This window comes from Dromiciops gliroides, chromosome 3 (assembly GCF_019393635.1).
Source record: "Dromiciops gliroides isolate mDroGli1 chromosome 3, mDroGli1.pri, whole genome shotgun sequence".
Lineage (NCBI taxonomy): Eukaryota > Metazoa > Chordata > Mammalia > Microbiotheria > Microbiotheriidae > Dromiciops > Dromiciops gliroides.
In genome coordinates this window covers 403698381-403714540 of record NC_057863.1, presented here as the reverse complement: position 1 = coordinate 403714540, position 16160 = coordinate 403698381, and the positions used below count along the sequence as shown (strand labels likewise).

Sequence of the window (16160 nt, the reverse complement as noted above, 5' to 3'; positions counted from 1 at the left end):
TTGTTGTTGTTTTTGAGGCCATTGGGGTTAAATGACTTGCCCAGGGTCACACAGTTAGTAAATGTCAAGTGTCTGAGGCTGGATTTGAACTCAGGTCCTCCTGACTCCAGGGCTAGTGCTCTATCCACTGCACCACTTAGCTGCCCCTGAGATTCTATAACTTTTTGATTGTGATGTTTTGTTTTAAAACAACTATCAGACCCATCTTACTCTCTCTTGTAATTTCCTTCCACAGAAGCAGTTCTTAAGGGGAAACATGGAACTCAGAAGGGGAAAGACCTTCATAAAATCCAGTCTGCAGATTTCCAATGAAAAACCAACAGTGGGAGAGGCTGCCTTCCGAAGTAAGGAAGTTGGGGCTCTCAGGCCAAGGCTAGAAGGAACTGATGGAAGGCCCTTAGAAGAGGAGAGTCAGAAAGCAGGTTTGGCCTCCCAAAAACATTACAGGCTTTCCAGCAAGGTGACCCGTTTGACACCTGATGAAGACCTTGGGGCCTCTTGTGGGTCTTCCTATAAACTGGTGCGGAAGAGCAAGACTCATGACTGTGTGATGGGAGCAGACAAGCCTATAGGGAGGCTGGTCAACAGTATTAGCTTTTCTGGTCTAGGAAGTCACCCAGGAGCCCATGGTAGGAGAGCACCAGTGGGCAGCCCTAGCCCATCCAGTTGTAGTGGTCAGCAAATGATTGATTACCGTCACTTTGTACCCCAAATGCCCTTTGTGCCAGCTGTAGCCAAGAGCATCCCCAGAAAGAGAATTTCTCTGAAGAGATCCAAGAAGGGGTTCCGGGATATATTCCACATTAAGAAGAATAAGTCAGAGAGTCTGGCTATGCTGATGGGGAAAGGCAAAAACCTTCCATCTCCAGGATGTGAGGGGGAAATACCTGAAAGACTAAGTAAGTCCTTCTTCAAACCTGGGGAAACATTGGCTGCTGATAGCTTGGCTCAGGACTTGTCTGACAGTGAGATACAGTCTGATTCTTCCTATGACTACTGTGGGGCCTTATGTGAAGATGTAGCTTCCCTTAAAAGCTTTGATTCTCTTACTGGCTGTGGGGAGATTTTTGCTGATGAGGTATCAGCCTCACTAGAGCTGGAGGGCAGCCAGGAGATTTTGACCCGGAGACCAAGAGCCAGAGAGAACACATCTGCCATGGGCTCTTTCCAGGGTGGGGTAGAACAACTGGCCTCACCAGCTCAGAATGAGGCTACTGACTTTGCCAAGTTCTGGGACAACATCAACTGGTCAGTGAGGCAACACCAAAGTGCGTTGTTTGATCGCAAACTAGAGGGCTCCAAGGGTAGTGATGCTGGAAGACCCAAATATGAGCCAGCCATGCTGGCTGATCTTCCACTGTCTCCTGGTGGTGGCCCTGACAGTTCCAAAGATAGCTCCATAGACACTGGAACTCCAAAGAGTGAGCATCAGGAATCCACCTCCACCAGTGATGAAGGCTATTATGATTCTTTTTCCCCAGGTCTAGAGGATGATGGAAAGGAGATCCAAAGCCCAGGGGTGCCCAATGGCCGGTTCCCTCGGGATAGCTATAGTGGCGATGCCCTTTATGAGCTCTTCTATGACCCCAGTGAGGCCAAGATCAGCCCCATCATAGATGATGATTTGTGTGTGTCAGAGAGCCTTTCTGAGCAGGCTGTTGAAATTCCCCTGTCTATCTACAGTTTCCACGTAGGGGCTGAGGAGAACCTGGCTCCTCAGCCAGCCCTGGACATCATCAGCCAGAGTTTTCTGCACAGCACTTGGAAAGGGAAGGAGTGCCTCTTGAAGCTATGTGACACAGAGCTCTCCCTCACCATGGGCATCATCAACTGGCTCCGCAGAAACCCAGAGCTTGTTTCTCCCTCAGATCGGGCCCAGACCCTGCCATCACCAGTAAAGGAAAGTGGTGACCCTTCTGTCTGCTTGGGCCTCCCATTAGGCCAAGAAGCAGGAGGAGCAACTATTAGCATGGGATCTGGGAATGAGGGTTCAAGTGAGAAGGAAACTGACAACCAAGAACCACTGTCTTGCCCAGAGCAAGTAATCAACAGGAGACATTCTAACCATGAGACAGTAGAAAAACATAAAGAAGTACCTCAAAGGGAAGATCATTCTCCTGGGACCCCAGATGAAGGGAATACATGTGCCTCAGATGTGGTCAGGTCCTGGATGTCTACTATGCCTCATTTAGCAGCTGGAGGATGGCAGATGTACATGCCTGAGAAGGATCTGGGTTCCAATGAGAGCAGGACTCTGGGTGAGGCCCCTCTAGCCACTGGAGATCCATTGAAAGAGCTTCTCCATCACCCCTCACAGGTATCCACAGAGAAAGGAAAAGGTCAGTCTTCATTAGAGACTTCCTCTTGGCCAGTAGAGGCAGGAGAAGTCACTCTGGCAGATGCCTTGGATGAACACAAAGCCCTGAGTCCCTCTTCCTGCCCTAGTGCCCATGAAAAGCCAAGTCCACCCTTGAGCCTAAGATGCTTCCAAAGGCAGACCAGTCCTGTCCTTAAGAGGGGTGAGCCAGACATAATGCCTGTCCTGGAAAGCTGCATGACACAGGTGGCATCCCTGAAGATAAGCTATGAAAACAACCCCCTAGCTGAGTGGTGCCTCCGGAAGGAAGAGGGCAGTACTCTGTGTAAGAGACAGAAGGTAGGGAGCCACTGTGTCTTGCTACAAAATGAATGCAATTGTAACCCCGCTGGCTCTGGATATCCCCTTCTCTCTCCAACCAGAAAGCTTCAAGAAGTGCCCACGAGCCCAGATGAAGGGCTAAGTCCCTGGCATAATCAGAAATGCCAGGCAAGCTTCTTAAAACACATGAGACAAGTCTCATCAAATAAGATCAACTTTGAATATGCTCAGCTGAATGGTCAAACCCTTTCCTACATCCAGGATCTTCACCTCCCCCTCAGCCCTGGAGACCCCTCTGGGGTCACACAGGAGGACCAAACAAAATTCATACCTCTCTTTGCCTCCAGTGGCTCAGTTAGGCCAGGAGCAGCCTTCCCTCAGGCCTCATGTGCAGGTAGCAGCAGCTCCCCACAAAACTTGTGCCCATGTTCAGACATAAAGATACCTGGTCCTACCTCTGGGAGCTCCCTGGAATGTCATCACAACCTTCTAGCCCGTGTGGGGGCCCTCCCCTGTCATGCTGAGGTGATGGCTGCAAGCCCAGCCATGGCCGAGACCAACCTATAAGAGCCTCTCTAGCGAAAGGAGGTGAGTTTTGGTAACTAAGTTAAGTAAGCAACCTAAAGATAATAAAGGAGCCACTGAGCACTACTGTCTCTTGTCTCTGAAGGCTGAACTAGGCAGAAGATGTGGCTGTTCTGTCCATTGCCTTGGGATGAATTTAATAGTTTGAGAGTTTGCTGGGAACTTTTAAATGTGTGAATGGATCTACTTTCTCATGTGAAGACATTTACAATGAGTTGGGAAGGAAACAAGTTGTGTGTGTGTGTGTGTGTGTGTGTGTGTGTGTGTATGGGTGTGTGCAGCAATTGGGGTTAAATGACTTGCCCAGGGTCACCCAGCTAGTAAGTGTTAAGTATCTGAGGCCGGATTTGAACTCAGGTACTCCTGACTCCAGGGCCGGTGCTCTATCCACTGCGCCACCTAGCTGCCCCAAAACAAGTTTTTTTTTAAAAAAGTATTTATTATATGCTAGGTATGGTACTAAGTGCTTTACAAATATTATCTTCTCTGATCCTCACAACAACCCTGTGAGATAGGTGCTACTATCATCCCCATTTTACAGATGAGGAAACTGAGGCAAATAGAGGTTGAGCAATTTGCCCATTTGAGGGTGGGGAATATATGGGAACATTATATGTGGTATGAGCCTTTGGTAGTATTTTTTTTTTTTTAGCACCAACTGTCATATCCATCTTCTCTCAGTTGCCACCTTGGATCACTGTGAAGTCACCAGCAATCATGCAACAGCCCCCAAAAGAACCAGGTCCTATATGATTGCCTCAGTTTACCATCTATTGGTGTTGTGCATGTCTCTCCCTGACAGGCAGTATTCAGGGCAGCATGTGGGCACTGGGTGCGAGGGGGTAGCATAAAAAGGAAATGAACAGAGCACAGAAAAGAGAGCCTGGGACTGTTTAGAGACAAATTTCATCAACTTTCCAGAGTCCTGGCCCTGCTTCAACGTGTGAATTTGCAAAACAAATTCAGTTCAGATGATGTCATTGCAGACTACTGTTTGAAAGAAGCCAGATATAGAGACAGAGAAATCAGGGGGTGGGGATTATTTGCATTTTAGAAGCTGGCTTTATTATGTCATAGCTGGGTTCCTTTAAACAGAAATCTCTCTCATGCCTTTAAAGCGAGATTCAGCTGAAATCAAATTAGAATTCAGGTCAGCCTCACTTTAGGCAATAGGCACACATGTTTTGCCTAAATCGAGACTTGACTGCATTTGTTTAAGCTCCTCTGCAGTTGTCTGGAGCTGCCACCCTCAGTCTACCAGCCCTAGCAGAGTGATGTGCTGTAAGAGGACATTGTTTGCCTTTAGACAATTCCCACTGATTGACCTCCACTCACAGCTGCCTCCCTGAATCCTGCAGGGTCCTAGGCATGATGGGGAACAGCTGTTTGGGTGCTGGTAGCAGGTGAGAGGGCATCCAAGTGAATCCATCTGAGGCCTGGGGGAAAGAGACAGAAACAGGGAGGGGTTGTGTGTATGAAGGAAAACAGCTAAAGGAAATGGAGAACCAGCCAGTATGTGAGTGGCTTCTAGCCAGCATTTCCTTTATCCTTTCTCTGGTTGGTAGGAATACAATTTAAATAGCTCCTAGACATCAGGGATCTATTCCAGTGCTAGTAGCAAAAGGTTAAAGGGGCCCTAATGGAATGTTTAGGATTTAGCTTGAAAGGGTCATAAAGGTTATCTGGTTCAATCCTCACATATTATAGATAAGAAAATTACTAGAGGGAAAATGACTTGAAAGAGCTGGGATTCAGCCCATGGCAAGGTGTCATAGTACCTAGCATACAGCTGATTAGCAGCTAGGTAAATTTATATTGAATAGAATTGAATTTGATAGTCTCCAAAACTCTCACATTGGTCAATGATATCCTACAGAGACTTACTGTAGTCTAAATGGAAATGAATCTGTTAGGTGGCATCTCTGGGGGGGTACAAGTTCTGAGCTGAATTCTATACTTCATTGGGTTTATATCAGGATTCTTTGACTTTACAATTAAAAGTATGATTTATAGCAAGTTTGTCCCTACACATAGAAAGGAGAAGTGGTTGCCTACCTGCAGTGATTTGAGGGACACCCAAAGGTCTCCCAAATATCATGGAAGGGCAGTCCTTAGCAAAACTGTCTTATCATAGAACCATAGACATAGGAGGGAAGAGGGATTGACTTAGACTTTGAATACTGACTGATCCCTGCTAGGTGTGTCAACAAGTCAAGTCATTAAGCATTTGTTAAGGGCCTATGTGCCAGGCATTGTGCTAAGCACTGTGGATACAAAGAGAAACAAAAGACAGTCTCAATTTTTGAGTGGCTTATGGTCTAAGGAGAGAGACAATTATGTACAAAGAAGGTATAGACAGGATAACCTGGAGATAATCAACAGAGGGAAGATTCTAGGAAAGTCATGTTTTTCTAAGCTCAGTTTCCTCATTCATAAAATAGACATTACTTGTACTGTTGAGAAAAGAGTTGTGTAAATGACTATGTCCCATTTTTAAATTTCTTTTCAAGTTTACAAAACCTTTTCTTCACAACAGCCTGAGGTAGGTAATGTATGTTGTATAGGATGATTCATAGTTTAGAGCTAGAAGGGACCTTAGAATCATAGAATGTAAATTTTTCATTTTATAGATGAGGGACCTGAAGTTCAGGGATGAAGTGATTTACCCAAGGTCACACAGGTATTTTGTGGCAGAACCACTGTCCCCATTTTTCAAAGGAGGAAACTGAGGTACAGGGAGTTTTAAATGAATTGCCTGCTCTGCTTATAAGTAGGAGGAAAAGAATTGGAGCCTGGATCTCTCACTGCAAATCCAGGATTCTTTCTCTTAACTGTCCCTACCCATTAATTTTATATAGCATTTCATAGCTCTCTGTGTAGCTCTCTTATTCCTACACTAGCCTGGAAGTTCTCTGACAGCAGAGACTGTCTGTGTTTTATCTAAACTTTGCTTCTCTTTGATTACCAGTCACAGTCCTCTGTACACAGTAGGGCTGAATAAATATTGATGGTAGTCTGTTCACTGGGGAGCATCAGCCAGGCACAGTGGATAGAATTATGGGATTGGAATCATGAAAACATCAAGTTAAATGATATTTTGGACACCATCTGTGTGATTCTGGGCAACTTTTTGTGTCTCAGGCCATTCCTGAGGGTGAATCTCCTAAGTCAAGCACATGCCCTGGGCCCTGCAGGATTCACTGCACCAGGAGCACATACCTCTGGCCCAAGAGACTTGGAATTTTAGGTTAACAATACAGAATCACAGCATTGGAGCAGCCCAAGAAGTTGGAGTTTATTTCATTTTTGTCTTCATATGCCCAGTACCTAGCACTGTGCCTTGCACACAAGGAAACATTTGTTTGGTAAGTTGAATTGAATCTAGTTCCTCCTCCCTGCCGACTGCTATAACTAGTGCTACAGCCTCTGTTGAGACACTTTCCAGCAACAGTGAGCTCACTGCTTCATGAAGATGCCCATCCCTCTTTTTGAGAGTTTTACTTTTTCTATAGTTTGTTCCCATTGATCTGAAATCTGCCTACCTTGGGCTTAGTTATGTCCTCTGGAGCCACATAAAAATAAATGTAATCCCTCTTCCACATGACAGACCCTTCAAATATCCGAAGATACTTGTATTATTCTTTTTTTGTTGTTGTTGAGGCAATTGGGGTTAAGTGACTTGCCCAGGGTCACACAGCTAGTAAGTGTCAAGTGTCTGAGGTCCTCTTGACTTCAGGCCGGTGGTCTATCCACTGCGCCACTCTATCCACTGTGCCACCTAGCTGCCCCTACTTGTATTATTCTTACTAATATTGTGCCTCCTAATTCTTCTCTATTTTAAATACCCCGACTTGTTCCTTCAACAGTACTGATACTTTCAGAAATCACCTAAACCAGGTATAGAAAAGAACATAGGCCAGGTACCTCATGGCCCCCAAATAAATCAGAGTGGATCTATTGTGTTATCCCTTAACTATACCTTCTTCCCTCAGAGGCCAAGAATTTTCCTGGTCTGAGGACCCAGGGCCTGATCATGGACTTGGTTTTTATTGATAGGAATGTAAGAAGTAAAAAAAAAAAGTATCAGTAACTTACATTTAAAGAAACCAAATTTGTCTGTATAGTCTTCCTGTTGTTTAGTGTTGTCTCTTGGTGGATGAAGTTTCCATTGTTTTACAGTTCCTCCAGGACCTAACTTCTGATGTCAAGTTTGTGTATATATACAGGATGTTTTTCACCTTTAAATTCAGTTTAGTTTTAAGCTATTAGAAATTTTCAACCACTAAAGTTTGAGATTTTTTAACATCCTTTAAAGGTAGCTTAAAGTGAAATTACTCCCAGGGATATTTTCATTTGAAATAAGATTCATAGCAATTAAAGCTTCTGGGAGATAATTTAATCAGACCTCAATTTTATAGATAAGAAACTGAATAATGCCCAGAGCATTTAAACGAGGCAATCTCTTATAGCAGAAAGAGTGCTGGTCTTAGAATTTGGAGACCTGTGTTTGAATCTTGCCTTGTCTGCTTTTTCGCTTTGTGAGTATAAATGAACCACTTAACCAGTTTCCTCATTTGTAAAATGAAGATGATAGTCTTATTACCTCCTCCTCAGGGATTGTTTTGAGAAAATATTTTGAAAATCTTAAAGTGTTATAAAAATTGTGAAGGATTATTAACTGAACAATTTGCTAAAAGTCATACAGGGGCAACTAGATGGTGTAGTTGATAGAGGGCCAGACCTGGAGTCAGGAAGACTCATCTTGAGTTCAAATCTGGCCTCAGACACTTACTAGCTGTGTGACCCTGGGCAAGTCACTTAACCCTGTTTGCCTCAGTTTCCTCATCTGTAAAATGAGCTGGAGAAGGAAATATTAAAATACTCTAGTGTCTTTATCAAGAAAACCCCAAATGGGGCCACAAAGAGCCAGACACAATTGAAATGACTGAAGAACAACAAAAAGATAATATAAGTAGTTAAGTCTCAGAGCCAGGAAGAAAGCTGGTTCTTTGATCCCCAAATCTGGTGATCTTTTGATTAGACCAAGCTTTATTTCTGTAAGATGAAAAACTTTCCAGACCTAGAGAAATAACTCTTTTATCATAGAACTTCAAGCACAGTCCAGACTAGTGGAGGACGTTGTCTGTATGTGTATCTCTTAACTTAATTAGATTTCACTTTCCTGATCTGTAAAATAAAGAATTTTAATCCTTTTATCCTAAATTACCTCTGAGGTCAGCTTTATATCTATGATTCTGGCATAGCTTGGATCACAAAATATACAAGAAGACCTACTCAGCCTCTCTGTGATCTGAATCTTATCCTGTTTGGGTTTTGACAAGTTGTAGCTGTTGCAAAGCCTGGCACTGGTCATCATCTTCTGACCTGGGATGATAGCAGTTACTTTTTGCCTCTGGGGAAGCCTAGCCCACCTAACCTACCACTTCTCTTTGGTGGCCAAGTAATAGTCAATACATGGCTACAGTCTTGACCCTGCTCTACAGGAGGAGAAAATAATCATCAGACAAATAGCAATAATGGGGTTGCAATCAATATCTGGTCTCTGAGATCCAAATTATGTACTGTATGCTAAGACTATACTGTAGTCCCTTAGAGAACACTGTCTTGAAAATTTCTAAGTCCCGATGTTAGACAAAGAAAAAAACCAGTCTCTAAGTCAAAGAAAATAGGTTTATTGAGAGAGGGATCCTGTCTCACAATAAAGCCAGCATCAGGTCTAGGACCCAAAGACTCCAGCCCTCAGGATCCTTAAGAATTTATATCCTAAGTCTTTTATAGACATCTAAAGATAGATACAAGAAGTACAATGTTTGTTATAATGACATTTGTTTGCATGTATATTCTTATAGCACCATACTTTTTTTTTTAAGACATAAAGGAGGGGGCAGTTAGGTGGCACAGTGGTTAAAGGACTGGCCCTGTATTCAGGAGGACCTGAGTTCAAATCCGGCCTCAGACACTTAACACTTACTAGCCGTGTGACCCTGGGCAAGTCACTTAACCCCAATTGCCTCACCAAAAAAAAAAAGACATAAGGGATAAACATTTGCATCAGATATGCCTCAAATATGAAGAAATAGCATGCATTTACTCCCTTAATGGCATACATGGCACCATCATTTGTGATAACCACTTTTCACATACTTTTGTATTTTTTTTTGTTTTTAGTGAGAGTCCTGCGCCACCTAGCTGCCCCTCATACTTTTGTATTAACTTTAACAATTCTGATTGGTTAATTCCATCTATTTTTAGTAAGTTGACCTTTAATTTGATTACACATTTTTAACTAACAAGATGTAACTTGTATAAGTATGTTTCTAACATCATTAACTATTATGCATCTTGTCCCTAGTTAAAGCAAACTAGATCTACACTTAATTCTTCATTATCTAATGAAACTTCTAGAGTGTACTATATAATATAATGAAGCTATAAAATGGCTTTGTAAATTACATACATACAACAGAAGTAGATCAAAGTTTACTTTTACATCTTTTCCAATAGTCTATCACTCAAAGCATTATTAGTTACTAAAGTAAAGTCTAAAATCACTAAGAAACTTAGGACTGGGGAACAATTTCACTCACAACATAGAATTCAATTCAGCAATTATTATGTGCCTACTGTATGTATAATACTGTGCTGGACTGAGGATTGAGGAGGACATAGCCAAAGTTATGGTCTACCAGGGACTGGGCTGGTTTAAATACTAGTGAATTCTCATCACATTTCTGATATGTTAGCATCTATGATTGTTTATGGGTAGCTAGGTGATGCAAAAGATAGAATGCCAGGCCTGGAGTTCAAATCTAGCTATGTGAACCTGGGTAAGTCACTTAACCCTGTTTGCCTCAGTTTCCTCATCTGTAAAATGAGCTGGAGAAGGAAATGGCAAAACCACTCCAGTATTTTTGCTAAGAGAATCTCAAATGGGGTCACAAAGAGTCAGACATGACTAAAAATGACTGAACAACAAATGACTGTTTAAGTTAGATCATAATGCTCATGAGACCAGGTCCTATTTTCCTTTCTAGAAATATTATTTTTATTATAAAATTTAACAGAGGCAGCTTGGTTTGGTGGATAGAGTGGAGACTTGTAGTCAAGATGACCTGAGTTCAAATCTCACTTCTGATATTTAGTAATTATGAGACCCTGCTCATCAGATGATATATATATATATATATATATATATATATATATATATATATATATCAGGGGAACCCTTTATAATAGGAGTTATTACCTTTTTTGTTTTGTTTTGTTTTATAGACAGCTTTGGTGGTGTACACTCTTTTACAGAATAATGTTTGTAGTCTACATTCATAATTAAAGGAAATGGCAAACTTATTAAAAATATGTATTTTTTTCATCTAAGTTTATAGACCCCTTTATAACTATCCATGGATGGTTAAGAACCCTTTCCCTCTAGACTTTATCCATAGCAGTTACCTACTAAACCCATACACTTCCCTTGATATCTAAAAAACATGCAAACCCAACAACAAATCAACTCCATTGCACATTGACTTATAAGCTTACTGCTCAACAAATACTAAAAAAGAAATAGGGGGCAGCTAGGTGGCGCAGTGGATAAAGCACTGGGCTTGGATTCAGGAGGACCTAAGTTCAAATCTGGCCTCAGATACTTGACACTTACTAGCTGTGTGACCCTGGGCAAGTCACTTAACCCTTGTTGCCCTGCAAAAGAAAAATAAAAAAACAACAAAAAAAGAAATAAATATGGAATTAATCTCCCAATATATGTCTAGAATTCAAACTAAAGTCTAATCAATATTTTTATTAAGAAAATATCCCTTTTGATGAAACAAGTACAATAAATGTACATATATGCCATGTCCCTTTCTTCATCTGTTTGTATACTTTCTATTCCCATGTAGGTTTGTTAGCTTAGTTCTATGTGACAGGTCCAGATCAAGTCTTCCACACTGGCTAGATAAATTGTACACCAAAGGATCATTGATTTTAGTGTTTGAAGGGACCTTAGATTTCATCCAGTCCAATTCCCTTATTTTATTTATTTATTTTGCAGGGCAATGGGAGTTAAGTGACTTGCCCAGGGTCACACAGCTAGTAAGTGTCAAGTGTCTGAGGCTGGATTTGAACTCAGGTACTCCTGAATCCAGGGCTGGTACTTTATCCACTGCGCCACCTAGCTGCCCCCCAATTCCCTTATTTTAAAGATGAGAAAACTAGACTCAGAGAAGTGTGAGATTTTCTCCCAAGGTCACATGGGTAATGATAGAGCCAAGATTTGAGCCTCTGATTCCAACTCTAGCACTTTTCTACTACATCATACTTCTTGAGGTGTCATTAGTCACAAGAAAGGCTGCTTAAGAGTAGATATTTTTAGTAAATTCATCCTGACTACTAACCACACAAGTAACTACACATACTCAACTAATGAGTAGCACATCCTGCAGTTGAAGATAAAAATATGTTTAGGTTTTATTTAAAGATTCCATTTTTATTTAAGATGAAAGAGGTCCAGATCTTCTTTATGATAAGTGAAGTAGATAGGTACAGGAGGGAAATATTGAGAATTCTCTCCAACTAACCTGTCACTGACCCATTAGAAATTCATTACTTAGTTTTTGGTATAATGGAAAGAGGGTAAGACTTTGAATCAGGAAAACTGTCTTCCAGTACCAGTTTTTCACTAACCTAACGTGAAACACCAAGTCTTTAAATCTCTCTTGGCCTCAGTCTTGACTGTAAAATGAGATTGTTGGATCATGTGATCTTTCAAGTTTCTGCTAGCTCTGCTGTTCTATCTAGGATCCTTTTTCTTTAAAGAGGTTGATATACTAAGTCTGTAATAGCACAGTGTGAATGAATTTGAGTGCTTCCTTAGACTACAGGAAGGATGGGGTGAGGAAATAGGAGGTCTCTTAAGTCATGGACAGAACAGGTTGGGCAGCAGAAGGCAGGGAAGAGAGGCACCTGAAGGGGGGCTCAAAAATTAGAAACTGGAAACACAGAAGCTGAAATTTTCCAATTTTACACTTTGAACCATGACTGGCCCTGATTTCTTCCTTTGAGTTTAAGAAGCCATGCATGGATTTCCCATAAAGAAAAGCTTTATATGGGGAAAAAGGGGGTTTAGAGGAAATAGATTGTCCCGCCTCTGCTCATAGAGACCAATGTCAAACAACACCCTCCCAGATGCAAGGTCTGGATGCTAAATTAAACAATTTTCTTCTTCATTTAACACAGTTCCGGAGGACTCATGATGATGTTTTCCCTATTTCTGCTTCTCCGTGTCCATACAAATCATTGTCAATGAAAGATACAGGAAAGAGATGCCCTCCTTCTGACAAGGGCCCCACAATGCATAGTCTGCCTGGAGAGATCAGCAGTTGCATTCCCCCTAAGGAGTCTGATATATCCAATATTCCATATGAATAGGGACAAAAAGGTTTGCCACTTGGAGTGGGAATGTCTTGTATTTGCAATTTATGTGACTACAAGGGCCAGGAACTTAGTTATATTTAGGGGAGAAAAGCCTTAGCAGCCCCAAATAAATGAAGTTTTGCCCCAATAAGAGTGTTAAGTCCAGCCACTGTTCATTATTTGGGACAAGAGCTACCATTTATATAGCACTTCAAGGCTGGCAAAATGCTTTGCATATATTTTCTCATTTGATTATCATAACAATTCTCTGAAGTAGGTGCTATTATTACCCCCATTTTATAGATGAGGAAACTGAGGCTTATTAAAGTTAAGCGGCTCATCCACAGTCACAGAGATAATAAGCACTTTAGGTAGGTTTCAAACCCAAATCTTCCCAACTTCTAGTCTAAAACTCCATCCACCCTGCCATGTTGCCTCTCATTGGGGGACCACACCATTACTAGGACAAATGACATTTACAGATAAATTCTAAATCTCTTTAGACACTAAATTAAACACTAATTCAATTCATCAAGGATTTATTGAGAGCCTTTTGTGGATTCAGATTTAGGCCAGGTCCTTTGAGAGCTTCAAGGATTACAGAATTGTACAGCTCAAGGGTACCTGAGAATTGGTATCCTTACTTATAGATTAAGAAAGTGAGAATGATGGAATGACTTGTTCATGGTGACATAGAAAGTCAATAGTGGAGATAAAATTTAGCCCAGATCCGTTGATTCCTAGTCCAGTTTTCTTTCCACTAAACTATGCTGCCTCTATAAGAAAGAGGAAGAAGTCATGTCCCTGACCTTGAGAAATTTGTAGTCTAGGTGAGGAGACAAGATTCACATTATGTTCCTGCCAAACTGGACTGTTCATTGTAGAGACCCTGTCCTGTCCAAAAATATCTTCTTCATTTAATTCCAACTTCAGAATTAATTAATTCCTAATTAAATTGATCCCCAAGAGATAAGGAATGCTCTTATGACATTTTCTTTTTCAAGGAGACTTCTCCCTCTCCTAGTAGGGGTTTTAAATTTTAAGTCAGAATACATCAGAATAATTCCTGATTTCTTTGTATGCGAATATACATTGGTAAGAGATCTACCTCTCCACACAGAGTCCTGTGTGCCAAGAATGAGCTGCCCCTATACATCCACTGCTCCCTTTCATTCAAACCTTTCTCTTCCTTTTAGGCTCAGTTCATGTGCCACCTCTTCCATGAAGCATTTCTTGAATGTCCCAATAAGAAGTAACCTTTCTCTCTTTGATGCTCTTATAACCCTTTTATCTGGTCAATGCACTTACCCATATTCTAACTTGTATTCTAATTATGTGCATACATTTCTCTTCAGTTCCTTACCTTAAGCTCCTTGAAGACAGGGACTCTTCTTTTTCATTTTTGTATCTCCAGTCTATGCCACCATTTTGCAGTCAATCGATAAGTATTTATTAAGCACTTATTAGGCTCCAAATATATGAAATATTAAGTTAAGAATAATAATGCCTTAAATTCAACAAATGTTTGTTAAGTTTCTATTGTGGTCAAATCCAGCTTAATATAGCTTTGTGACCCTGGGCAAGTCACTTAACCTCTGCCTCAGTTTCCTAATTTTTTTCTGGAGCAATGAGGGTTAAGTGACTTCCCTAGGGTCACACAGTAGTAAGTTTCAAGTGTCTGAGTTCATATTTGAACTCAGGTCCTCCTGAATCCAGGACACCACTGCACCACCTAGCTGCCCACAAGTTTCCTCATTTATAAAATGGGGATAATAATAACACTTACCTCTCAGAGTTGTTATGAGGATCAAATGAAATAATATTCATAAAGTGCTTAGCACAGTGCCTGGCACATAGTAGGTGCTATGTAAATGTTAGCTATTATTTTTATTATTTTTGAGGGCCTATGCTAGGGATAGAAAGACAATAACAAAGTGGTCCCTGGCCTCAAGGACCTTAAGTTCTATTGGTTAGATAACCATCTGTAGGTGACTAAGTAAATAGGAAGTAAAGTAATACAAAATAATTTCAAGAGGGAGAAAGTGCTAAAGAGGTGGGGGAGCAGGAAAGGTTTTATTTTGGAGGTGGCCCTTGGGATGTGCTCTGAAGGAAGCTGAGAGTGCTTTGAGGTGGAGGTGAGAAAGGAATGCATCTGACCCTTGTGCAAAGGAATGGGGGCAAAAGAGTGAATGTCATGAGCCGGGAATAGCTAGAGGGCCAATGTCACTGGAGCAGAGAGTGAATGAAATGGAATAAAATGAATTATTCATATGTAATATATATTGTAATATGAAAGGTAGGAGGGAGCCAGGTTCTAGAGGGCTTTAAATGCCAGACTGAGGATTTTGTGTTTTATCTGAAAGGAAATTATATTTGATTCTATAGGCAAGAGAACCATTGGTGATTTTTGTAAGGTGATGATATGATTAGTATTTTAGGAATATCAATTTGTTAGCTGTGTGTGTGTGTGTGTGTGTGTGTGTGTGTGTTGAATTGGAGAAAGAAGAGATGAGAAGCAGAGGACCAGTTAGGAAGCTATTGGGATAACCTAGGTGGCAATAATGTAGGTGAGAGGTGATGAATTTGAATTAGGGTTGAGACTATATAAATGGAGGAATGGGGAATGGATGCAAGAGATGTTATGGAGATGTTATATTATCCTTGGATTTGATATGTGGGTTGAGAGAGAAGAAGGAGTTAAGGATGACTCTGAGGTTGTATATATGGGTGATTAGACAGATAATGCTATCAGTGCAAATTGGGAAGTTTTTTTTTGGGGGGGGTGGGTAAAATAAATTCCATTTTGAATGTGTTGAAGGTGAGATGCCAATGGAACATCTTGGAGGAGATGTCCAGTAGGTAGCTGATAATATGGAACTAGAATTCAGAAGGCAGTTGGTAAAATGGAAATAAAGTTCAGAAGAAAGATTAGGGTTGAATATACTTGATTTGGGAATTATTTACATAACGATGATAATTGTGCCTATGGAACTGATGAGATCATCAAGGGAGAGAATGTAGAAAGAGAAGAAAAAAAGGGTATGGGGCAGAATCTTTGGGGATGCCCAGGCTAAGTGGGAGAAAGGTAATGATTGAGGGGAGGAACTAGGAAGAATAGTTAGACAATCCTGTAGGAGAAGCAATAGAGAGTAGTGTCACAAAGCTAAGGGGAAGAAAGCATCCCAAAGGGAAGGAGCATCTAATGGTGTCAAATGCTGCAGAAAGATCAAGAAAGATAAGGACTGGGAAAACACCCTTTGATTTAGAAGCTGAGATCATTGATATCCTCAGAGAGAATAGTTTTGAGCAAATGCTGGTATTGAAAAATGGGTTGCAAGGAATTGAGAAGTAAGGCAAGGGAAATAAGGACTGTATTTCATACTTTCTAAGAATTTGGCTGTGAAAAGAAAAAGGAAAGGGCTTAATGTTTATATAGTATGTTATGGTTATAAAGTCCATTTACATACATTTTTAATTCTCACAAAGACATTTTGAGGGAGGT

General features: G+C 41.1%; 1 protein-coding gene across 1 annotated transcript in view; it reads left to right on the top strand.

Annotated features, from left to right (window-relative positions):
• Positions 1–16160, top strand: part of AMER3 (APC membrane recruitment protein 3) — a 72066-nt gene that overhangs the window by 14638 nt on the left and 41268 nt on the right. The window contains exon 2 of the mRNA XM_043995956.1: positions 236–3226. Coding sequence (XP_043851891.1) covers positions 257–3205 — 2949 coding nt within the window. The 5' untranslated portion in view covers positions 236–256 and the 3' untranslated portion in view covers positions 3206–3226. The remainder of the gene's footprint in view (positions 1–235; positions 3227–16160) is intronic.